General features: G+C 37.0%; 1 protein-coding gene across 5 annotated transcripts in view; it reads right to left on the bottom strand.

Annotated features, from left to right (window-relative positions):
- ASAP2 (ArfGAP with SH3 domain, ankyrin repeat and PH domain 2) overlaps nt 1-26129 on the bottom strand; it is an 84980-nt gene that overhangs the window by 21718 nt on the left and 37133 nt on the right. For 3 of the 5 annotated variants that reach the window (XR_003527350.1, XM_027641199.1, XM_027641197.1), the window contains exons 6-15: nt 17560-17689; nt 15968-16053; nt 14529-14604; nt 13945-14031; nt 12209-12217; nt 8572-8675; nt 8388-8457; nt 3146-3233; nt 1297-1345; nt 1022-1188 (exon numbers count right to left, since the gene is read on the bottom strand). Coding sequence is in view for 4 of the 5 variants with exons in the window: in XM_027641199.1 (XP_027497000.1) it covers nt 1022-1188; nt 1297-1345; nt 3146-3233; nt 8388-8457; nt 8572-8675; nt 12209-12217; nt 13945-14031; nt 14529-14604; nt 15968-16053; nt 17560-17689 (866 nt within the window). In the remaining variant the exon portion in view is untranslated. The remainder of the gene's footprint in view (nt 1-1021; nt 1189-1296; nt 1346-3145; nt 3234-8387; nt 8458-8571; nt 8676-12208; nt 12218-13944; nt 14032-14528; nt 14605-15967; nt 16054-17559; nt 17690-26129) is intronic. The other 2 variants (XM_027641196.1, XM_027641198.1) reach the window with 1 other exon arrangement.

The following is a 26129-nucleotide window of genomic DNA, read 5'->3' as shown; positions in this document are numbered from 1 at the left end:
ATGCCTACAGGGTTGGTGTTTTTTTGTACTTCAAGTATAGACTTCAGACTAAGTGAAGGAGAAGAGATTCTGAAGTACACGTACAGCACACACTACAATGGGTTCTCACTCAACTATTTCAAAGATACTAAAGCTCATCCCTCTCCTTTAGTAACCCTTGTTTGTCTTTTCTCTTGGTATTTTGAATTTTATTATAACATTCCTTCATCTTCCAGACAAATAATTAATTGTTGAAGTTTCAGACAGCTTAGTAACTTATTTATTTGATAAAGGTTTGGTAGTTGTTATTTAGACTCTTCTTTTAAGAGAGCAGGATTGACTCTTCCCACAGTCTTATACAATATCTATTGCTGGGAGTAACTATTGATTTATAAAGTGCAGACAGCATCAGATCTGATATTTTCAGCTAGAGTTTCGCATCAAAAAACCCTAAGCCCTGCAGTGCCTCTCTAACATAAAAGAACACAGGAAACAGCAGGATTTAAAAAATAAATTAAAGAGGATTAAAGTAGAAATTCATTGATCAACAAAACCAACACTGGGAACCATAGTCAGTGCAGGTGTATTCTTTTCCAAATGAGCACAGCCTTAGACATATTCCCTGTCTCACTTTGTCAAACATTACTAAAAAAACCCAAGAAAAAAGGTGTATTAAGAAAATGCTTCATGATTCTGATGGTTGCTCAGTTTTACCTATTATTAGGTAAATTAGGGAAATAATAAAATAATCTTATAGTATTAAACCATATTTTATGTAAGTTCACTTATTTATGTAACCAAAAGCTACAATTAGTAAAATATATGGGACAAAAACAAGCTTCTTAGTAACTTTTCTCCCCACTGACAATAAGCATAGAGCAAATCAATCTTACTAAAGTAGTTCCATTAAACTGTAGCATATTCTACTATGTGTATAATTTTTGTGAAATAAGGAGTAAAAGTGAAAGCATAAAACATTAGCTTAAATAGTCTCATGAGACAAAGAATTTTTACCAATTAGAAATATGCTTAATTGAGTCACCTTGTGCTCCACAGTCACAACAAACATCATTTCCAGTCATCCTTTGGACTTCAGATATAATTTCTTTTGTCAGTTCCTGGACAATATTATTTTCTCCTGTGTTATCATCTCCTTTGAATGCATTATTTAAAGCTTCCTCTTTGCTGTTTTGTAGCACAGATGTCCATCTAAAATGGTAGTAATATTTTGCTATTAAATGTTTTGGCACTTCTAAAATTCAAGGTAAGTCTCAGCAGAACACGAGTATCAAGAATAAAATCAGCAAAGAAACTCACATTTGACATTCCTGTTCATCCTCTGCTTGAAAATGGTATGTTCTGTCATCTGCACAATAAATAATTCACATACTGATTAAAAAAAAGCTATTGAAAAACTGATTTTGCAGAAATCTCTTCAAAAAATCTAAAATTAACTGATGTATGATTCCTGAGCTCTCTAGTCTCATCACTGCAGTGCTGACAGACAAAAAGTCTATTTAGCAAGTTTCACTATTATTACCTACAGCTCATCTATGATTAGACCCATGTTTACACAAGGTGGCTTGTTGCATTTTAAAGAGAAGCTTTTTTCTTCACTGCTGTGCTTCTATCACATAAGCAGCAGGAGAGCATAGGAAATTTTCCATGTTCTAGATATAACCTTAGTAATCACAAGCCTAATGTTCTGATGAGAGGGAGAAGTAAAACATAGAGTTTATCTGTGTATATAAGACAGAAAGATTTAGAGTCCAAGTGAGCTCTTAAAATCACAGTAAACAAACATGGAAAAACAAATTTGCCAGATGTAAAGTCCAAACTACAACCAGCATAAGCTGCAAGCTGTTTCAATTAAATCAAGCTCATAATTTTCAATTTACTACTACTTTTGTAATTCTATGCATTGCTATCATAGTGTACTACTAAAGAAAAAAGCATAATACATTTTAAGTCTATGAAGCAAATGAGATATGACACAGTTTAATGGCTAAGCTGGAGTTAAAATTAGAATTGTCAATGAGAAGAATAGAGGTAAAGCTACTGGCAAAAGGATATTCTAAAATGAATATTTCTTAAGTTTGAAAAACATTCAGGCAAAAATGTATTAAAAGATAGCTTCAAACGTGGAAAATAATAAGACAGTGAGGCTATATGAAAGAACAGAAAGGAAAGTGATACATAAAGAGGCTTTATCTTGCCATGATACAGTAGTTTGCATTTTGTAAAAAACAAGGAATATTTTTAAACTCTACAGTAAAATGAAGATAAACACTCATCTGGAGAAGGACAAGAGGCCTGTTGTGCCTTTTTAAGTGTATGATAACGTTGTGACAAGCTGATATTGGGTAAAACATGACATGGCCATCACAAAGAAAGAAAGTGCAGAAGTAAACAGTGAAGCCCAGTTACTTGTGCAAAAATGAAGACACTGTGTATTGCACACATGCATTCTAGTCTATTAACACAAGCAGCACAGTTTACATTTACAAATGCAAAAGAACTTTATGCATTGATAAGGGAACAAATGAGGAATACATTTATATTCTTCTCCCCAAATAATTTGAGATATATATTTCAGTAAAATGTCCTAGTGAGAAAACAAAGGAAACATTCTACTATATAATTTTGTATCATCCCATTCCGATCCCAAAATTATTCAGTTTTGGTGGGTTTAACACATAGACTCTTTATCTCACCTTTTTATCTGTAATGAGAACCAAAAAATGTTTTCATTACTTTCTTCACTGTTACATTGCAACCACCAGAATTAATTTTTTTAAAGTTGTAAAAACATCTTTTGATCTTGTGCAAAAATCATAACTTTGCAAGATGATCAGCTATGACACTTTTCAAAATAAAGAGAGATGTCACGGCAAAAATAGTCACTCTATTGTAAGACAGCACAAAATGATATATAACAAAGGAATTAAGACATCTTTTAAAACAAGAGGTTTTCCAAAGAAACAGGTACAGTTAGTTGCATTATGCTAAAATAAGTGAAATGTCAAAGTGTCGTAGGAAGGGAATTTTATAAAGTGAAGAATTCTACAACTGTAAAAATGTTCAAGTGGATTATTGACACATCTACAGAAAAAATGCAAAACTCTGCTATGAGCTGCAAGTAGAAAGACCTAAACAACAAACCTACGTGATATGAGGTCAAAACATTTTTTCTCCTCTGGGTTTGTTTTCACTTGGCAGGTTAACAGATTGAGCTTTGCTGGAGGTCGGTTAGCCTATTTGAAGATAAAACGTACACATTTTAGTACATTGATACTGACTGAGCCCTGAAGTTTGAAAACACAGGACAACATCCCACTGGCCAAGAATACTTGACAAATGGTTCTTTAATTTTTAAGGTACCCAGGTTTTGATTCATGTTTTCATCTGCATCACGGTTTTTAAACTACTTATATTTGAACATTTTATTCACTGGTAATTGGATAGACACTAGAATTTTGAAAAGGGAAGAGGGTAAAATCACTTCAATTATCATTAACTGGTAACACTTATCTGAAGGAATCAGGCATGAAAAAGAGAGTTCATCCTACATTTAATCCCTTAACACTCAGACATTTACTTTAAAAAAACTCAGTTGTTTAGTTTTCAGTAATGAAATAGTTTGACTCCTGCTAATGTCTTTGAAGCGTCCTAGGTAACCAGTTTAGAATAAATGCTCAATTTTAAAATCAGTAAAGGTACACATTGAAGAAATAGGAAGTTTGCACAGAGAAGTCTTGAAGCAAGAATATGTAAAACTAAACTGAGCTAGGCGATTACTAAAAGATCTAGTAAAACAAAATGTATTTTATAATGATATATGTTTTCTAGTCAAGCTCCTCTCAGTGATCTTTTTAATAGAAAGTGGCAATATTTTCCTAAAATATAGCAAACTGCATAAGCAACCTGCTACAAAGACTTTTCAAACAGCACCTCTGCACTAACCTCTTCTTTCCCTTAACCCACCTGCTCTACAGGCCGAGGGTAGGACCTAGAAAGACACGTTTGTAAACTTGACTTGAGGAATGGTTTGCACTTCCTACAATGGATAACTAGTTTCACTCTTCTTTTAGAATAATTAAATCATGAAAACAGATTTAACTAGTGAGCCTTTGCTCTAGGTAATAATATCTGAAAAACAGTCATTTAAATGATTAGGAAAGTACTATCATAAAGATAGCAATATTCATAAACACATTATCAAATGAAGCTGAACTATCACATAATGTAATTAACTCGCAATGAATCATAACAAACATAGATATTCGCATAATCTTTTCTCAATTTATTGATGAAAACATTTAATTCAAAAAAAGAAGGGACAACAAGTCCAAAGAGTACAGATTCCCTTGAAACAATCTGATAAAACAATGTAGCTGGCCAAAAAAGAACAACATCATTTTATCTGAACACCAGTTTAAAAAAATATCAAACCCACAGAGAAACATAAGAAGAGAAAAAATTATGGGTTTTTTTCCTGTTTGAAAAAAAAAAGAAGCATGGTGTCCTTGAAAAACAGCAGGCTCATGCTTTGTCCAGTATAAGCAGCAGACAAAACAAAGTCATGCAAGCTTTGAAACAATAAACCTGCAGGTCACTTGCTGGTCAATGTAAAATGAATTATACCCAAGAGAGGTTTCAGAGGCAGCAAGACAACAATTTATTGACAACCACATTGTATTCTCTGCCTAATAAATAGCTTTTCAAATTCCAGACATTCCTTTTAGCAGTAAAAGTGCCTACAGATTTAATTATTTAGTTATAAATTATACATAAATATATTATTACATATATTTACATACAAATATTTATAAAATATTAATTAGATAGACACTGGGCAAGTCATAGAATCATAGAATCAGCCAGGTTGGAAAGGACCTCTGAGATCATCAAGTCCAACCCTTGATCCACTACCACCACAGTTGCTAGACCATGGCACTGAGTGCCACATCCATTAAGAGAGAATCCCCTTGTCCCAGGACTTTGGATCTGAAGCGCATTCGGGACCTAATTAGTTTTCTGTAACTTATGAAATATGAAGCTGTAAATGAATGCATTAAAATACTTCAGAGAGGTCTGCAAGACCAATGCACACAGAACCCGTCTCTCTGGACAAGAGAATGCAGCATAAACAATTCTGTATCAGGATCTGAGAACCCAAAGAAATGGCTGCAACAACCTGGAACACATCCTGGGCCACACATATTCTACAGCTTTTATCTGAGGATCTCCTAACCTGAAATCAGCATTAACAAGGGTATTAAAAACCCTTAGCATGTGGTTGATACCACCTCATTCATGCTTCTACCCTGCAGCAAATAACAGTCTATCTCCACCCACCACCCTGACACTTGCCTGTTACTTGGTGGACAACATGTATACATCACATGGCAGATGTTGCTTGGGGAGAAGTTGGAGGTAAAAGACAAAGAAAGGTAAGGTTGTACAAATTCTTTAGCCACACAAAGCTACTGTAGGTGGATCTGGACATGTGGCAGGATTAGGAGACACTGGATGTAGAAAATGATAACAGACGTGTAACAGCTATTATGCTACTTTGAATCCTCTGAGCTTCATTTTCCTGATCAAGTCTCTGTTCAGAAAACTGCTGAATTTCTGGACACCTTGTTAACAAGCATGTTAACAACCCTCAAAAGATGTGCTGCTCTTAACATGCCATACACAGACCTATGCATCAACTCATGCTACTTCCTGAAGAAATGGCAATCCCCTATCCTGTAAGACTGACTGGATCTGTTCCAGTAACAAACAGTAAGTGTAGGAATCAAAAGGTTAGGTATCCGAAACAATGCAGGAGTGCCATGATACAGAGCTGACTTTTACAAAAGGCACAAGCTAATGTGTCCACTTTACAGACTGGTTGGCTGATTTCATTATGCATACTTTTCTGGATATCACAGTGATTAACTTCAGAATAAAAATATTAAATCTGATTGTTTTGTCTTCAGATTGTCCTGTTAATCATCATGGTAGATTAAACTTTCCAGTAGTAAAGAAAGAACAACAAAGAAAGATTCCTCAACAATGAGACTATCTTATATTCCTTTTTTTGCAGACAACCAGCAAATTTCATTTAAGTTCTTTAAACACAAATCAACTTTGAGGAATCTGACATTTCTGAAATCCAAGTTTCTTCTTGATTATGACTTCTTGATCTGAAAAGCACTTAGGAATTCCTAATTACATGGTTCAATCCGCTTCTGTCATTGTTTCTTCATCCATGTATGTTAAATTGCAGTCAGATAGATGTCAGGAAATTTCCGGCTACTAATAATTACACAAAGGACCAGTGTCTATTTTTCCATCAGCCATTACCTTGCACGTTGCTCTATGAATGCTAATTTCTTTGAAGCTTTTAGCTGTCTAAAAGTATAACTTCTGCAATGCAGGCAGGTACATTCACTACCACAGCTGGGTGACTGAGAACCAACCATATTCTCTCCATTGCGTCAGGAGAGCACTTGGCAGGCAAGTTTAACTCGGAATACGGCATCTGCAACTGCCTGAAGATAGCTGTTCTAGAAACTAACTGAAAAAATAGTCCCTCAAAGAGAAGCTACATGACCAAAGAAGAGGAATCCATGGAGAATACTTAGCCTTTTAAGGAAAAGCATTTACAAATTTGTATTTCATAAAGAAAACAAAACTGTCGAATTTGTGAGAGATGGTTCATTTTAATGAACTGCTGGGACAAGAGAACAGCACATCCTATTTCAGAGACCAGGAGATATCAACCCTGAGAAAGCTTGGAAATCAATGTTGTTCCTTCAGTATTCTCAGAAGGTATTAAAAAAATTCTTAATAAACAGGAATCACTTCTACTCATTTCAGTGTCTACGAAATATTCATTAATTTTTTACATAAAACTGCCATCAGTACATAAGGGGGAACTGAGTAAATAAGTAAAAATACTTTTTAGGAGCATATTTTAAAACAAGAAGGGACTCTTTTAATGTTGTAATATAGGAAAATCAAGACCAAACCTGTGAATCTCACATATCTGAACTCACATTAAACTATCTACGAACTGATTTCCAGCTACGGCTCCACCGTTTTCAGTGGGAACTTACTGCTTCTAAAAATGTCAGACCATCTGGTAGACAGTTTATACAAAGAGAAGAAAGCAGTATCTTGATAGACTCAATAACTGTACTCACATGTGAAAGTTTTCAAATTCTGCTCCACAAGTGGATTCTGTAGCCCCTGCCAGCTCTGAGCTGCCCCAGCTACACTCTGACTGGTACCAGCACAGCATGTCCAGCACCAAGTGTAATCACAGCACTCAGACACCAGCACAGAATACACTAACAGACTTTCCTCTGACAAAGACAACTCATACACACTCAAATGACAAGAGGGATAAACTGGTGGACAATTCCAAAACCATAGTAATGACTCTGCTTTGCAGGCCTGGCTTTACACTCCTCCTTAACTCCTGGTTATCAGTTCTGAAGGCAACAGCTTATGGTTAAATGCACAAATGAGAGATTGATTCATTTTTGCTGCCAGGGTCAACTTGTAGTCATAGCAACAGGCATAACAGAATGAAGAACAGAAAAGTTCATAACAGGATCAAGAAACAGGACAGTTTATTAGACCAAGAATGGGAAATAGTGTCACTGAGTTATTTTTTGCCTTAAGAAAGTTTCTCAAATTTTTTGAGAAAACAGTATAAAAAGAGAAAAGTTACAGGAAAGCAAGATCAAGTTGAAAGCCAAGTGCTAAAGGTCCAAAACATGGAAGTATAAATTTTTAGAATTTTAACAAACTTTAAATATTTATACCTAATGTGTTTCAAATACTGGTAGCAGTAAAAGAGAGGGACTTGTAACTCTATTTCCTGTCATTCTGGCAGAAGTTGTTTTCAGAGTTGGCTTTCACCAACAGCTACTTCTCAGGAGCTACCTTCCTAACAGACTACAACATAGCAGCAAATCTGGGGGAGAGAAGAGATTCAGCATACTCTCAGTTTACTTGCAAATCTACTCTCAGTTTATCTTGCAAATATAAAAAGTTGTTTAACTCCTGTCTAAAAGATGGTTTAATGCCCAATTATATCTTTGGAAAAAAAAAAAGTTTGAATTTGTATTTTTAGATAGACTGGTAAAATATGAACATTTACATGCACTGAGTCACTAAAAAAGCCCTTTTTTCCCATTAATAGTCATAAGCATTAGAATAGTTGCATTTTTAGATGCTGTGTATGTCTTGATATATTTCTGAAAAGTTGCCTTAAAAAAATAATATCACTCATATTCAAAACACTGAATCAGGAATCTAGCTAATTCCAAATTACAAATATAGACCAGCAGATCTTGCCTTTTTGTATTAGCAACCATGTACATAAAATACCGAAAACAAATACTTACTGTACCATGGGAAATAGTAAGAAAACCATTTTTAACCGAGCACTTCCTTTTCTGCCACACTTTTCTGATTCTAGTTTAAAGGGGGGAAAAAAAAAAGGTAACTCAGTTTTAAATATATTTTGTATGACAGTGCTTCAGTTCTTAGGACCTAATGTTTTTTCCAGTAGACTCCAGCAGTACTTACCCATCACTTTTCTTATACAGACTACCATTCCGTTCAGTGCCATGTTCCTTGTTTCCCTGAGGCTGATGTAAACTGTAAGCTGTACTCTGGCGAATCTGAGAATCCTGAAATAATCAACAGCAATTTGTAATGCATTCCACACTTTCAACCAAACTAACCCCCCATTAATGAGTTTCAGAGCTTTTCCTTCCTGCTCTAATCCAACAGGCCAAATGAAGCATATTTTTCCTCCTCAATGAGAAAGAACAAGATCCATTTCTTTCTTCAGAGGGCACAAAAAACATTTGATAAGTAGTCATTATCAGCAACTGCCAAAATCCTTTTACTTGCTTTATTTAGATTTACTACTGGCCTTAATATATTGGGGTTCTAGCTCAAAATTTAATTAAGTAGTGGGTTTTCCAGCTCATGCAAACACTACAGGGTACAAACATTAAAGATTATTATTACCAGCAATTGCTAGTTTACCCTTCCATGGTAACAAAAAGAATAACATACATCAATCTGAAGAAGTGATTTTCCTTGTGGAAACTGAGTCAAGTTATTGTCTGAAAAGTACAAGAGACCTCCTGGTAATATAGTTCAGGAGTCATATAGGAAAATTGAAAAATCATTTCCAGAAGAAGAATAATTTAAAGCAAAATATCTTGAACAAAGTAGAATTCTGGCACTGGAAGAGACAAGGATTAATTAAACCCTTCTCACTGCTCTCAGAACTACCCAGAGGCAGGACCCACTGCTGCAAGAGTCCACCTTCTTAAAAAATAAGAACCTAAAAATGAGGAATCTGATATGTCATGCTATATTAGCAGCAGAAACATGACAGGATGGACTTTTAAATGTCTACAGTAACAATGACTAATACCTGTAATTGCCTTTCTTTCTACTATCATTGCTTTATGGACATAATTACACTTCTGTTATATAAGGTAGATAATATAAGTAGAGCAAGGGAAAAAACCACAAAGCAGCTCACTTACATGACTATGAGCTATTCTAAACCTGATGGTAGGGACAGAGCTACCACCTACACCCCCGTTCAGAGCACTGAGGACTCCACACCTCCAGGCTGTAGGATTTCAGGCTCATCCTGAACACAGTGCTGGAGCTCAGTGGTCCTGAGAACCATGAGTTGAGCTCAACACAGGCTGCAATCCTCCTTGGTGCTCCTTCTCAACAGAAGCAACCTGTGCCCACTTCCCTGACTCTCAGTTAGCGATCTAGGAAGCTGTATTAGGTAGCTACACCATGCATCTGAGGCTTTTAAAGGCACTACAAAACCATTACTTAAATGTTTGTGCCCGACAAAGCATGAATTCAGATTTAAACCAGTCTGTTTATCGTTCCTCTCCAGTTTGTTTACACAGAATTATTTGGTTTTGCACTCTGTCTGCACAACATAGAGTCACAACATTTATAAAAAATTCCTGTCTCTCATTAAGGAGCACTGTACATGTACATTTACTGACTTGTGAAGAAGATCTGATCTGACACTGCCAGTTGTGCCCTACCAATGCCTTGATCTCTGCCTCCCATTAGTCAAGAAAGGGACTCCATTCCCAGGAAGATTAGAGGCCGTACAGGAAATTAATTTCAGTTCTCCCCATCCTCAATTATGTAAAGATTTCAGGTGACCTCCAACACCTGTTCATAGCACCACTCCCATTACTTAAGTCTGAGCTGCTCCTTTTTGTGCATTATTTTCTGCCACATTTCAGCTCCCTCCCTTCAGCTTTTTACACTCAGCTGTTGTGTTTGGCCAAACTGGCAAACCAATAATACAAGCTTACTGCCTTATTTCAGCAGGAGAGGAAGCTGCTGTAGCTGACCTGTATTTCCACACATTCATTACTATGAACAGTATCTTTAAAAAATTTAATACTATTTCATGAAAAGAACCTAAGGACAAACATATTTGCCATTTTAAATCCTCAGTTCAGGTCATGTCCAGATCAGTAATGCCCAAGGTGATTGCCAGATGATGGTTTTCCACAGTTCTCTGACAAGAAGGGTACAGTTTTGATCTATCTCCTAACAGACAGGATGCCATCCCACAAATCACCATCACAATTAACATCCTTCCGGACAATTTCAGCATGCCTTTTCCATATGCAGGCTCTCCAAAGGATCTTCCCTTATTTCTGGTTTGCATATTGCACATACCAGAGATACAAATCACAGATAACAGAGTCAGACCCAATGGTCTCATCTGAGGAGTAGCAACAATGTACATTACCTATGGGAGGAAATGGATCACCACAGGATAGAGGGCATACCTAGCACAGAGTATTGTCATTTTAAATATCTCTTGACCATAATAAGATCAGAACAGACCGAGGCACACAAGCCTAGGAAACTGAACTTTGACCACTTTATCAGCTTCGAAATGCAGATAGGCACAAAAAAAAAAGGTGAGTCATTTAACTGCAGCATGTTTTTAGTGAACCACTTCCCTGACTATAAAGAGGTTGGAAATTATTTGTTCCGAAGTTATAAAGACAGACTGACTTCAAGCTGAACAGCATAGCTAAAAATGAAATAAATCTGAAAACAGTATTCTCTAAAGATGGTCTGTGACTACTAGTAAGAGATATTCCAAAATCCAATTTATCAGTCCCACTACGTGAACACAATAGACCGTTCCAATACAAGATGCTTTAACTAATACACAACAAATTTTTTGCTAGTCATTCCACAGCTCCTATGGAGCAGGATTTTTAGACTGTTCAGATCACTCATGTGTATAAAGCTGCCAAAAAAGTCCTTACAGCTCTTCCGGAGCTGAACTTCTCTGGCATTTGCAGGATGTTTCAGAGATCCATCCCTTACTTATTACAGTCCCACAGAGCCTCTAGAAGACATATGTACCAGAACCCCCTGCAGGCAGCCTCTCCTATAGCAGAGCTACTATCATTTTTGTCAAGAAACACAAAATTTGTCATATTTTACAGAGGCCTAAATAGATTACAGGTTCTACCAAAGAAGCAGAAGCGAATCTAAAGACTACAGTCACAGGAGACGACCTCACCCAAGGTCATGGAAACGAGAACAGTTTAGGCAATACAACTCTAAGGGTGACTCCAAAACTTGCAGGACCTCTATAGTTTGAAAACTGAAAGTTTAAAAATTAAAAATTATGAAGATGTACATGAAATGACATTTCAAAAAGAAGTTTCAATACAAACCAGGTTTGAGGAAGTTCTGTGCAGGAGGAAACTACATTTACAGGCACAACAAAAGAAAGTTCACTATGAGTGCTTGTGTGTTTTGTTTTTTTCTAAACACAACAGAAACAGTATTTGTCAACATTCTATCATTTCTTACATGAAGTCCATTTTAATTAAAAACACATATATTTTCAAAATCTTGCAAGAACATCAAATCAAGCAACTGGATTTAATTTTCCAAAAGAAAGTGTCACAGAAATCACCAATTTGTCTTACAACAATTTTCTTTCCCAAGATGAATCTGGTAACTTTTTTTTTTTTCCTTTTTGGTAATAAAACAAACCAAAGTGAAGAAAGAAAGAACCAGTCTTTTCATGCCAACAGACAAGAGCTCAAAGGAAAAATCCAGTTTCTTGAAATCTGAATGGAAATCATGCCAACTGTTTTCATTAAAACATGGTAACACTTACTCTCCTAGACTTCGGTCACAAAATGTAAATGCATTTTAGGAAGGAAAAAGAAATCAGTTATAGTAAAGGAAATTACAGTGCAACAAGAATAATATTAGTGAGTTGAACAGTAAATTATACCACAGCTCTTTGGCATCCCACTGATTAACTGATGTTTTCAAAAAAAACTAAAAATAATTATATTTTGCGTGCTCTGCAGGTAAGCATCTATATCTAGATTTGCAGAATTAATAAATAATAGCTATAGCACAAAGCACTTTCTATGCTTGCATTTTTAAATGTCACAAACCCAGTAGAAATAATAAATTTATGTGTATTATTAATTTATGGGTCTATGAACAGATGTGTACTTATCACAGCTTCCATATACATTTAATATCAGTATCACTGATAAAGAGGTAAACATAGAGAAGCAACATTTGCAGCAACCACGACACCCAACTGCTTCTGGTATCTCCCTTGAGCAATGACCCAATTAAAATAAGAAGCCTGCTAACACACCCCAAACAGCAATGACTCCTTCTTGAGAGTGGGCAATCAATGGTGAACCCAAAGCAGTCACCATTTCCATGAGGATCACTAGTCTCTAATTCTGTAGAGCTCAAATTTGGAAGTTTTTGGCAAATCAGTGAGTCCTGAATGCCAGGCAGAATCTAAGAAAGGGCCTGTAGCCTGTATGGAACTTTGTACATAATGGTCATTATCACAAACTTCAAAAGGTAACAAACAGCATCTCAAAGCGAAGAGCGTTCAAGGCTGTTCCAAATGCCTGTCAGCAGGTCACACAATCACATGGATTTGGGTTGGAAGGGACCTTTAAAGGTCATCCAGTCCAACCCCCAGCTGTGGGCAGGGACATCTTTCACTCATTTATATTGGTCAACATCCATCATCTGTCACCAGTAAAAGCCAGGAGTCACCGTAACTTTTGTGGGAAGATCAAAGCAAGACCGGAAAAGATGAAGAAAGTCTGAGCTCTACAGACTAAACTATTTCATCATGATCCCTTCAGAAAGAGAACCTGAAAAGGGGGAGGGGGCTCATTCATCACTTCTCATGGCCCAGCAGCCACACAAAGGAAGCTGGCAAGCATTTATTTATATGAAGAGGAAGCACTAGCAATCTGAAACAAAAGTAGACCCAATATTTAGGATTACAGTATACAAAAGATGCTTACTTCCAGATCAGAGTCCGCAAATGAAACTACTCCAGAACTCATTAAATCTAACGGCAATCATAATCAAAACTCAAAAAATACTTATTTGTTCGATTGCCAAACTGACCCAGCCCTTGCACATTTGAACCCTGGCATCTTGTAGCAGAGTAGCAAACTTAATTGTTACTTTTGCAGATGACAGAGGTGGTTTGGGATTTAAAGTTCAGTTTTACATAATCTTTACAGAGCTTGGATTAGTATCGTGAGATAAGGTTCCACGAATAGGGTCTCCTTGATACTGCCAAAGTTCTTTCATTCTCAGTCTGCAACAGTGCACCATCTGAATTATTTTGCAATACTGGTAACACAAAGAAATTACTTTTCAGTAAGTCTCGTATTTTTAGTGGGCATTAATTTAAAAATTTTTGTCACACACTTCAATATCAACATCAAAACAAAGATGAATGAACAAAAGAAATTAGATGGCTGATAAAAGTTAAAATAACTGCTTTGAATACTAACATTACATTAGAAGTAATTAAAATAGGTATTACAAAGTTAAACCACCTTATATGCTCACCTCTTTCTGATCAACTTGGAGTGCTGATTTTAAAATATCCCTAAGCTGTGTTAATTGTCTTCTTTCTTCATCTTGTGCTTGTTTAATCTTGAATGAATAAAAACACAGGTTAAAAATAACGTTATTTTCTATTTTCAACACAGGTCTTTCAAATTTGCTGCTTAATTGGTTCATTTTTCTAAGAAATGTTCATCAAGAATGAAAACAAAGAGAAAAGATAAAGTGATCAATTTCTTTTCCTTTATATCTTCAGAAAGTTTGATAATGGCAAGGATGTTGCTGGGTTAAGACTTTGATATTGCCTCACAATATTCTTGCTTCCTCGTGTTCCATTTGAAACCACATGTTCTTTTCCACTTAGTCAGTAAACACTTTAGAGCAAAGGCTGTTTTCCTAACACTTTACACAGTGGGGTCTTGAACTAAAACTAAGGCTTCTAAATGCTATACTGGAACAAGATTTTTCTCAACTGAAAACCTTAAAATGCTGACTACTAAAACAGTCAGCCAATCTGAACCAAAATGTTCATGCTTCTACTGTAAAAAACCAAATTGACAACACAAATGTGAAAGGTTGTTACTCACTGTATAAAGATCTGTCGAGAGCGTCTCAATTGAAGGCTTGAGACTTTCAACTGCTTTTAACCCATCCTGAAAGAAACTTAAAGAGAAAAGCAAAAAGCAAGCTGTTATTAAACTTTACTTTGTATTTTCTGCTTAAAAAGTTGCCGAAGGAAGACATGCATATTATTATGCCATGCCATAAACTTCAAAACATTAAACTCTTTTTTTTAATGCATCTTTGGCTGATCCACCTCTTATTTCCATCATATCTTACTCTAACATGCAAAATCCCCAATTAGATTCAGAACTGCCACAATCCACTGTCACATAAATTTTCCTCATTCTCACCTCAAATACAGGTTCTCATCCCATTTTGTGAAGGCCCAGAACAAGCAAGATTCATTTGTAGAACAGCAAAAGCTCTAGTAGATATAAAATAATTATGACTTCTTGAAGCCAAATAATTTCATGTCTGATGCAATCTTTCTACTAAAGGAAACCCCCTTTGTTTCCCAAGCATTAATTATAGTCTACATGTAAACTGAATATGCTACATCTTACTGTATTATATGTATTTTTATATTGCAAAGTAACATTATCTATGCCCAGTATTCCAGCTCTTAAAAAACTCAGTAATTCTGATTTTAAAAATAAATTTAAGAAAGCACAATTACATGCATATTTGATTAAAAATTGCTGCATTGTTTGCAACATGAAATATTTTCATTTTGGGAAGCAGACATGAAAGTGACAACACAGCACAGCATTTATGTTGTTGAATTCCTATTAAATGGACAGAGCAGATAAGTGACATACCACAAGTAAATCTGATTTTAAAAGCAACATAGGGAAAAAAACACATAGATGCAAACTGGTGTTTGAAGAAGAAAACTAACTGATTTCAACAGGTTAGCAGCAGCTCTTTCAAGGTTACAGCTGTGACTTCATTGCTACATTACTGCTTTGTAAGACTATCATAAAAAAGTACATAATTCTAATGAGAACTATATGTTTTATTACTGGGTCCTCCAATTAACTAGAAAAAGAGTGATTCTTTTAATATAGTTTAAACCTACTGCTTATGTAATTTATTTTTGTTTAGCAGAGAATTAATTTAGATCACTGCTAGATAGGCTCAAAAAAGTCCATCAAAACTAATGGACTGCTAAGTAATAGACCAAATGAATAGCTCTGTTTCAGGAGTAATTTATAAACATGGCAAATTATTGTTTGGCATTCCTTTCAACCAACAAGTTCAACCTCATTACATGTTCCAGAAAATAGTAACAAAAGGAATGACTTGTCTATGACGAAAGCAATCTGTCAAGAGACAGCAGCAAGAACAGCTGAATCTTAATATTTATTTTGAAAATTCTAGAAAAGCGTTATGATGATGTCAGAAGTTGAAAACCAAACATTGCTCCAGTTATTGTGTAGATATAAAGAAAACTAAAACATACTTGCACTGAGCATGAAAGTACTTGATCAAGTTCTGAAGCAAGTCCACTCCTTTTTTAATCTTGATCTCATTGACTTTCAGTAGATACTGTAAAAACAGTAATTCACAAAAGAAATCAATTATTACTGCTACAGTGGGTTTTTTTAACATTTATTTTCAGTTATATTTCAATAAGCTTGAACAGTTATGGATTTACAAGACCTAAAAGAGAATGCATCAAAAAGTGGCATCAAGGGCTAAATCACACGAATGGAATTTTGTCACTGCTGATTTTTGATATCCTGTGAGGATATTTCACTATGATTTGTTCAAATTGTTAAAACATCCTTTATGGCTCCTAGGGAAAGCCTCTGTTAAAGAAAGCATGGAAGTGTTTGTGAGGTAGATTTAGAAAACCATTCATAAACCTAGCAGCACATCTAAGAATGTGTCTCACTAGTTGTTAAATTCATTGCTAAACAGATGCCATTAAGGAGGAAACCAGTTTACCGAAAAAAAAAAGTGAGGGATTATTTTAACAATTTTTAACATCTACCTGTTGATTTTATAGTTTTCGTTATCAAAAAGTCCCCTTTTGTGACTATTCAGAGGTAACCAACTAAAAACTTTTTTTCTTCAAAATCAGAAGAAATACAGGATACACTTTAGCTATTCTACATTTAAGGTACCCTGATCCAGTTTCACAGACTTCACCCTGCATTACTGCTACAACTGACTCACGTGAACTTCTCCTTTACTTGACACAGCAAGAGAGAAGCATCTGTTCCTGGTTGTTTCTTAGGAAGGATACAGATGGGCAATTAGCTGACAACATCCATATGTTTATCGGGTACTCAAATCCCTTTATGCGTTTTGAACACTTTAGTCTGACTCCGTATAGGAATGTGAAGCTTTTCTATTAAGTATGAGTGCATACAGTTACTAGAACTGGTATTCAGGACAACTGCAGTTATGCTATGCTGGCATATGAGTCAAATTAGCTATAATCATCACAGTAAAATCACCCATGGTATATTTTTGAGTTAATGCACAGAAAAAATGAACACAGCAACTTAAATGCCCAACCACGGAACGAGACGTGTCCTTAAACCAATCAAACCAAAAATATTCACATGAGATTTAACATACTGCAAAATCACAAAGACTTCCAAATAGAAACATTCTGAAACATCTTGAAAGACAACTGGATTCCATCCTTAGCACTTTTTCTCTGCACCAGCCCAGCACTGTGCTAGACTAGAGTCTCTCCTCATAATAACGCAACAGCTGTCAGCACAGGGAACAATTCAGAGAATGATCTAGGGCTTAAAATAACTTACAGTGAATTAGTAGTGTAAAGGTTTATTTATTATAATCTCTTAGTGTTTTATTGAGCTTTGCATTAATTTACTTGTTAAGTGAAATTAGAACGTACCTAAATTCCCTCCAAAGTTTGCACATCTGGATGATAAAAAAAAACGTGTTCTCACAAATGGAGGCCACTAACAACTTGGCATTTCCCTTTAGTGTCACAACTGCCATTAAACAGTTGCGTTTTTCAAATCTTTCCTAAAAACAGCAGCAGAACAATATGAATTTCATGTTGCATCTTACCTCACACATTTGTAACTGGAAGAACCTTCTTTCTTTCTCCATCTCTTCTGCAATTTCAGCTCCACTTATTTCTGTACGGATCATCCCATGTAGCTTAGCATGCTCTTTTTTCTCCTTCTCTATTTTTGTACTATAAGGCAAAAAGAATCAGTCAATGAAGTGAGAAATCCACAGCCTCTCAGGAAATCTGATTATTCACAAAGTCTCCTGACAGATGCAGAGCCAAACTCCTGTAGCTTTGCATATGACTTACTTCCAGATGACATTTCATTTGAAATTTGACAATGACTTAAGATCAGCAATGACATACAGTAGCTGAAATCTAATTCAATCATCTATTAAAATAATGTTCTGACAGATATTCCAAAGGAAGACACTAAATGAGAAGATACTAAGTTCTTACTCTGAAGAAAGGAAATACAGAAAAAAATAATGAGTTTTAATTGATAACACAGGGTGTTGTTTAATCCCAACAGAGCAAACACTGGTTAACAGAGTTCAGTTATGTCACCAGATTTATTGAGTCTTGCCTGTCATCAAGTCATCTTCTATATATACAGGGTTTCCTAAGCCAAAATCACAGTTGCTGTCTCTACTTGCTGCTGAGCCAGTTGGCACTGGGAATGCTGGCCAGCCGGCTGTGTTGCAGACTTCAAAGTCTGCTAGACCAGCTGTCCTAATTCCCTAAAAGTTTCCATGAACATTTTCCAAGAGCTCTGAATAAAACAGGTTCTCCCGCAGAATATAAATGGATAACCAGTGCCTGTCATACTCCCATGAACACACTTGTGCATTTGTTACAGCTATTCTCCGTATTGTTCTAAAGGCAGTAGCATAATTAAACAACCCAGTCAGACAAGTCTGATATGGAAAAAAAAGATAATAAGAAAATACATAAGGGCATTTGCGTTTTGGAGAAAGACTATTAGTTTGCCACTCATACTGTTTAGAATTTGAAAATTCAAAATTCAAAAAAAGCTTCTTGAGGAAATGCTATACTGCTTGTGAACAAGAGGAAGCATTACACAGGAATACAGGAAGGAGATCAGAGGAACAAATAACACACACAACTGTCCTACCTCCTCTTGGGTAGTCAAGTGTCTCTCAGTTCTCCCTCTAAAAAGATGACATGTCTCAAGTACTCTCTTAACCTGATGTTAACATTACCGTAACTGCTTATGGGAAAATGTCCTAGATAGCCTAAGGACTTCCAGTCAACAAAGTATTCTGAACTTACACTTCTCAAGAATGAGGAACTGCCTCCTATTACACCTCGAGCAGCAAGGAAAAACAGGAATTAATGCCATTAATCCCACCCCATAACATACCCACTGGGAAACATTTCAAGCAGCAATTTGAAAAGCCCCGCTGTGCTCTCACCACTGGCAGGCACAGCAGAGCCATCCCTGTGCAATATTCCAGCAGCCAGCACATCCAGCCAGCACTGCACTCCTCCTCAGCCCATCACATCTTGCCAGAAGCACATGTTTAGAGAGAAGCTATTCTCCTTTGAAATAAATATTCTGAAAAACTCCAGTCACCTGAATAAAACCTCAATTCCACACTGTTCTGTTTTCATGAAAAATAAGTCTGTACTCTTACCCAGTTACTGCCAATTACGTCATTTTGTAGGCACAGAAAAGTCCAAACACAAGAATTAACCAAACCTGAACAAGGAAGATAAACCACTGCAAAAAAGGCTAACAGAAAATGTCAAACATGCAGTTCCCTTCTAGCACACACTCTAGGAGAGTTTACATTATATCATTTTTGATTGTTCTAAAACAGTCAAACTGCAGAGCAAAGATCCAGGATGTTTCAGGTCTCTCAATTTCCATATATAACTTAACAATTCTTGAGGTCAGAGAATTCACTGAAATGTATGTGAAGGCTAATAACTATCAATTGCTATTGTGTGGTATTTTCATTGTTTCCAGAGAACAATACTCGAACACAGGATGACAAAGCCATCTCCAAAATCATAAGAGCTTACTAGCATGTCATAAAGTGTCTCTAAATGCTAGTTAAACCAAAGGACAATTAATACCACCAAAAAGTCAAACATTACGTACAATATCACAGCATGCATTGTATGCCCCGTAAAGAAAGCTAGATTTTGGTGAAAGAGTCTTTTCTACTCTTTAAAGGATAAACCATATTCCACAGGTAAAAAAATAGTTAAATCAAGACGAAAGCATACCAACCTCTACCAAGTAATTCACAGAAAGACATCCTTGAACCTATTTGTTGGAGCTTCAGGCTATATTACTTCAAAACCTCAAAAAGATGCTTTACCAAAAGCCCCAATACCCAATACCCAAAAGGCCAAATACCAGAGACACATGACAATGCATTTCATATTTGCATTTCCTTATTATTTGTGCTTTTAATCTCTAACTACATCTTCAACTTTGCAATCCAAAATTTATCCTGCTATTTTGTTACAGTAATATGCTACCTCCTATCTGACTGATACTACAGGACACTTTGTTTCTAGGGAAACAAAGAAATTCCGTACAGCAGTGTTGCATGCAAATCCTCTGAGTGCAAAAGGTTGGCTGGGTTTCCCATCTAAATGCAAGGATCAATTCAGCTTCAAGTATCATTCTATTGTGACATTAACCAAATCCTCTTGTCAGAACTGCCAAAGACAGTTCAGTGACATAACGCTGTGGAATTTCAAATATTGCAGGGGATTCAGGTTTTTTCCAGGTAGATCAATTAGGCAAAATTAATAAGAAAATTGTGAAAATTCTAAAAAATACTCCAGAAGCAGTAGGAAAGCAGCAAATGTTTTGTTATGCTGCTGTTCTTGAAGCTCATGCAGCACATAACACATAGACTTTGCTGACTAAGATTAAACTCTGAGCGCACATCAGTCCATCTACAATGCAGCTGCACGTAACTAATACACAGTGAGCTCAGATGTGCGTAGCAGACAAGCAAAGCTGAAACACAGGATGAAGTCAAACAAAGTGAATGGTCTCACCCATTCAGTTTCCAATGTAAGACTTTTTACAGCTCTAAATTGAAAAGCAATTGTTTTTCAATATAAATTATAATTTGCATTTCAAATAAATCAATTTTGCCATACAGATCGTCGTGTAAATAAATACCAAATACTTGTATTTATTTTCAGCCAGTCAATAAGGGTAAACAACCAGAGCACCCTGTGCACATGCAGTAGTAGTGAACTGCTTGGATGGGAAGCAACTCTTGCTCTTCCTCTCCTTCTCCCTACAGCAGTAAGCCAGGCTGAGTCTGGGTACGTACATGAGAAGCTGCAGAGACTGGGAACAGCACCTGGAAGGAACACATTTGAACTGGGAGCACTCTGGATAATGGAGTGCTTCTGAAGGCTATTTTGTTTGACAAAATAATATTAGACATTTTCATTTCAAATATCCTTTCTTTGTTTAGTCTTCCTTTTCAGTCTGACTCTGCAGGCTCTGGCACCACAGCCTTTCGGTGAAAGAGCCTCCATTTTATTTTATCCTACTGCCTGTCAATGCTGACAGCAAAGCACATCTCTCCTATCTCTCAAGTCCTCAACGGAGAAGCCATCTTTTCCTTTTGGAGATGCGGGAAAGCTTTTCCCTTTCACTCATTCTGCTCTGAATGATGGGGGACAAGAGAGTATAACGAGCAAAATGTGCTAAAATCTTTCCAGCATTTCTTCCATAACATCTGCAGATTCATTCAAAGACTCTTCCACTTAATTTGCAGGTAATCTCCTTCAAAATAAATATAATTAATATGAAATCTAAGGCTGAAACAGTATAACATGGATGTGGTTTACCTGGACTTCAGTAAAGATTTTGACACCATTTCCCACAGCATTCTGGAGAAACTGCCTGCTCATTGCTTGGATGGGTACACTGTTCACTGGGTAGAAAAACTGGCTGGATGGCTGGGCCCTAGGAGTGGTGGTGAATGGAGCTGCTCCAGCTGATGCCTGGTCACTAGTGGTGTTCCCCAGGGCTCAGTACTGGGGCCAGCCCCATTTAATATCTTTACTCAGTCATCTAGACAAGGGGAATGAGTTCACTCTCACTAAGTTTTCAGAGAACACTAAGCTGGCTGGGAGTGTGGGTCTGCTGGAGGGTAGGAAGGCTCTGCAGAGGGATCTGGACAGCCTGGATTGATGGGCCGAGGCCAATGGTATCAAATTCAATAAGGCAAAGGGCTGAGTCCTGCACTTGGGTCATAACAACCCCAGGCAACATTACAGGCTGGGGAAAGACCAGATGGAAAGCTGGTCACTGGAAAGCTGGCCACTGGAAAAGGACGTGGGGGTGCTAGTTGACAGCAGCTGAACATGAGCCAGCAATGTGCCCAGGTGGCCAAGAAGGCCAGTGGTATCCTGGCCTGTATCAGCAATAGTGTGGCCAGCAGGACCAGGGCAGTGGTTGTCCTCCTGTACTCAGAACTGGTGAAGGCCCATCTCAAGTATGGGGCTCAGCTCTGGGCACCTCATTACAAGAAAGACACTGAGGTGCTGGAGCATGTCCAGAGAAGGGCAGTGGAGCTGGTGAAGGGTCTGGAACACAGGTCTGATGAGGAACAGCTGAGGGACCTGGGATTGTTTAGCCTGGAGAAAAGGAGGCTCAGGGGAGACCTTATCACTTTCTAGAACTACCCGAAAGGAGGTTGTAATGAGGTGGAGGTAAGTCTCTTCTCCCAGGTAACAAGCAATAGAACAAGAGTAAATAGCCTCAAGTTGAGCCAGGGGAGGTTTAGATTGGATATTAGAAAAAATTTCTCCCAGAAAGGGTTGTGAAGCATTGGAACAGGCTGCCCAGGGGAGTGCTTGAGTCACCATCCTTGGAGGTATTTAGGAGATGTGTAGACACAGCACTTAGGAATATGGTTTAGCGGTAGACTTAGCAGTATTAGGTTTATGGCTGAACTTGATGATCTTAAAGTATTTCCCAACTTAAATCATTGTATTATTCTATTCTGTGATTCTACATTAAAGCTACCTTGCTTAGCATTTTCATTCTATGTCACTATTTTCAAGCTGTGACCTCCATTTTGTCTTATGCAGTTGCTTTAAAAGGAAATGTGACAGAAATATCTATGTCTATGAATACCAGTGATCTACTGAGTCAAGTCAGAGTTCTGAAGAAGTAATTTGATAAAAGCTTTTTTTTAATATTGTTTAAAACATCAGTTTACCAAACTGGAAACATCATCACTTAAACAAGTAGCCATACAGACATCTTTACAGAAGACTGTATTTAGACTTTGCTCATTTTTTTATTGACTTCAAATGAGTCAGAAACAAACCACTAACAACAGAGTTATATCTAGATATGAGCACCTGTATTTCTTCACAGTAATGTAATGCTACTGCCTTTATGTTATAATGCCATAAGCACATTTAAACAACTTGTTCTCTTCAGGCAGCTATGCACAAGAGACCCCACGCCCAGTTTTTAAAAGGAGAATGGCAAAGGAGGAGAGGCAGCCAGCCTTCCCAGGAATAGCTTATTAGTTTTCATTAAACCTTTACATTTCACAGCATTAGTACAACACTTATCAAAGAGGACTTCTGAAGATAATATATATTTACAGGCCCCAACATAGATATTTATTTTTAAAAAAATAACATTTCTTTCTTTTCAGGAAAGTCAGGTTTGTGTCTGGAATACAGACATATTCAGCTAAAAAATTAGTAAATAGTATCCTTCAGTAAGTTTCTGCTTCGATTTCCTGCGTAGAATTGATACAAAGTCTTTACCTCAGAACCTACCCCAGCAGGACTGATTAAACTGAAGCACGTGGGTGAAATCTGGCTCAGCGCCTTCCTGAGTCTGATCTGTCTGCTGGGAGAATGAGCAGTTTTTAGGACATGTGTACTCCTTCCCCATACACTCCCCTGGCACATCTGCCATTAGTGTTTCAGTACGTGTGGGACAGCAACTGCCTCGTAGCAAGAAGAGCCCAGTCTGCAACAACTCTCCCCAAGGGACACAGCCCAGTCCCGCTGCGCCGCTGCTGTGGCCGGCAGCATCTCCCAGCTCTTCTGTGGGAAACAATGGTTGCAACTGAGGTCCCAAGAGAAATGCACTGCTTTAAAGCTTTAAAAACATTTTAAAATCTTTATGGCTCCAACTGAATCATGTTAATGACTGATGGTGAGAAAAGATGAATTATTCATTAATGTTACCTGAGGATAGTCCCAACTTTTGCCTGAGGTAGGCTTACATGAAGCTATAGGTTACTTTCTCCTCATACTCCCTTATTCAAGAGCAGCCCCAGGGAATAACGAAAAATGGATCCAGCCTCCCTCAGTTACTTCAGCTAAGGTGATCCTCAGGAAAACAGTCTGAGAAGTGAGGTGGCTACAGGGCAAAGAAGATTATTATTACATAATAATTAACAATGATGAATGATGAATGGTGATCCAAGAGCATAAGAATGGATCTTAACATCCCTCTCCCAAACAAGAATTAAATATATAGTAATTTTCAGTACACTTAATTACATACCGAGCTTGAAGTAGCAGCTTAGAAGTCGTTACGCGGATGAAGCAAAACAGATGCCATTTTTTAATTAAATTTGCTTCTTTTCAAATAGGTCACACTTGGGTGTATTTGCACTTGAGAGGTCATCACAGAGATGCAAATAAGTGAGATGAGCCAGTGTGACAAATAAGCTCTAATTCTTCTTTATAAAGACAGCAATCAGGATGAAGACTGTCACTTCCCCACAGACTACAAAAATACCACTTTGCTATCTGGCACATAGCTTCACAGGTCTGTACTTTTGAGTAGGAAATGTAGATGAACGATATGATATTTAGCATATGATACAGAGGGATGTGCGGAGAAAGAGCAGCCTAGCAGCCTTGAATGGTTTGTTAACCCAAAGGGAAAAGAGAGAAGAATAAAGAGGAAAAAAAAAAGAATAAAGAGTTATTCGCATATTTGAAGAAGAATCACTGGAAAAGACAGCTAGCTAAGAACAAATCTAGGACTGGTTTTTGGCACAATCCAAACAAGGAGTCATCTAAAGTAACAGACTGAAGAAGTCTGAACAAACCACTGGCTATCAGCAACTACATCCACCATTCCACTCCGGCAACCCAAGCCGTAGGTGAGACTGAGGTTACCTCTACCAGTCCTTTTGTCCTTTTTGTTAAAACACAGACCATCAAAATACAACAACAAAAACATCAAAATCTGCACTAAAGAATTCTTAAAGCAAGTCTGCATCCACCTACTGTTACAGATGACCAAAATGCACAGCTGTAAGGAAGTTCAGATCCACTTGGAACAGCCACAGAACGAAGACAGATACATTCTCAAGAAACCTCAGCAGTATATATAATAGCAACCCAGAGAAACCTCATTGTACTCCTATGTCCAAAATTTAGTATGTGATAAAAGTTGACCTGAACAAGGTCAAATTAATATTCTCATCCTAGTTTCAAAAATCACATCATTAAACTTCCCATCTCTGACTTGTAAAGACCACTGCTCAATAATGACAGCTGGTAACATCTCAACTTATCTGAGAACTGATCCTATGCACAAGAGGTCTGACAAACCGCACAATCCTACTGAATTTAACTCAACAAAACCATGGAAAATTGGTCTGCTCCTTGGCACAAGCAACACAGCTTGCAGTGAAAAACAGTATTCCCTGACTGCCAACTTTAAGTAATTTCTGCTGTTGTAAAACAACCCCAGACACAAAAAAAAGGTAAAAAAAGCAGGCCACTGTTTTAAAGAATTTTCTTGAACACAGAATTCCCAGGCTCCCTATCCCAAACCTCAAGCAGACAATTCTTTGGTCTTCATCAAAGTCAAGGAGTCCAACAGGCTGGACTAGCAGCTTTAAACTCTGCAATATTGATGTGGAGCTTTCATCTAACCACTTAAAAAAAATAAAATAGACCACTCAGCAATTGTACCAGACCACCACTCAGACATATCAAAAGAAACGGTTCATGGATCTGAAAGAATTTCCTGATTAACATGTACTACCTTGAGTTTTTGCATGTAGAATAACCTGACATGTAAATAACTTAGAAATTAGCATTGTCAAGGAGGTCTGTTTTATTTGTTAAGATTTTGCAGAAACTATAGAAGTAACTTGAAAAGAAGTATTTTCTTACAGTGGAAAAAGAAACGTGTTTCAGATCAAAACACAAGTGTCTTTTACTTGAAAGCAAGGTCATAAAACAGGTTTTCTAGAGAACTGCTGGTTAAAACAAAAAAATCTCATTATATCATACAAGCAGCAATGGATTCGATCCCACAGACAGAAAACACAACACATTTTTAGGTCCTGAATAACACAGCATACACAGCAACATTCCAACATGTTCATAACCTAAAATGAGAATCCCCAAATATACAGATTCTAAATATACATTTTCTAAGAGGATTTTTTACTTTTCAAGTACTTGACTAAATTAAATATCAACTGAAAATATTTCTGGAGTACCTGATTCTGAAACAGGCTACCAGCTCTGAGCAAACTGTGGATCAAGTACAGATCTTTACATCACTTCAACACATCCTAGTGAATATTATATCAGAAATCCTAAAAGCACCAGA

This window comes from Corapipo altera, unplaced genomic scaffold (genome assembly GCF_003945725.1).
Source record: "Corapipo altera isolate COAL_440 unplaced genomic scaffold, ASM394572v1 46, whole genome shotgun sequence".
Classification (NCBI taxonomy): domain Eukaryota; kingdom Metazoa; phylum Chordata; class Aves; order Passeriformes; family Pipridae; genus Corapipo; species Corapipo altera.
Note: the sequence above shows the minus strand (reverse complement) of the source record. Positions and strands in the feature narration are given on the sequence as shown.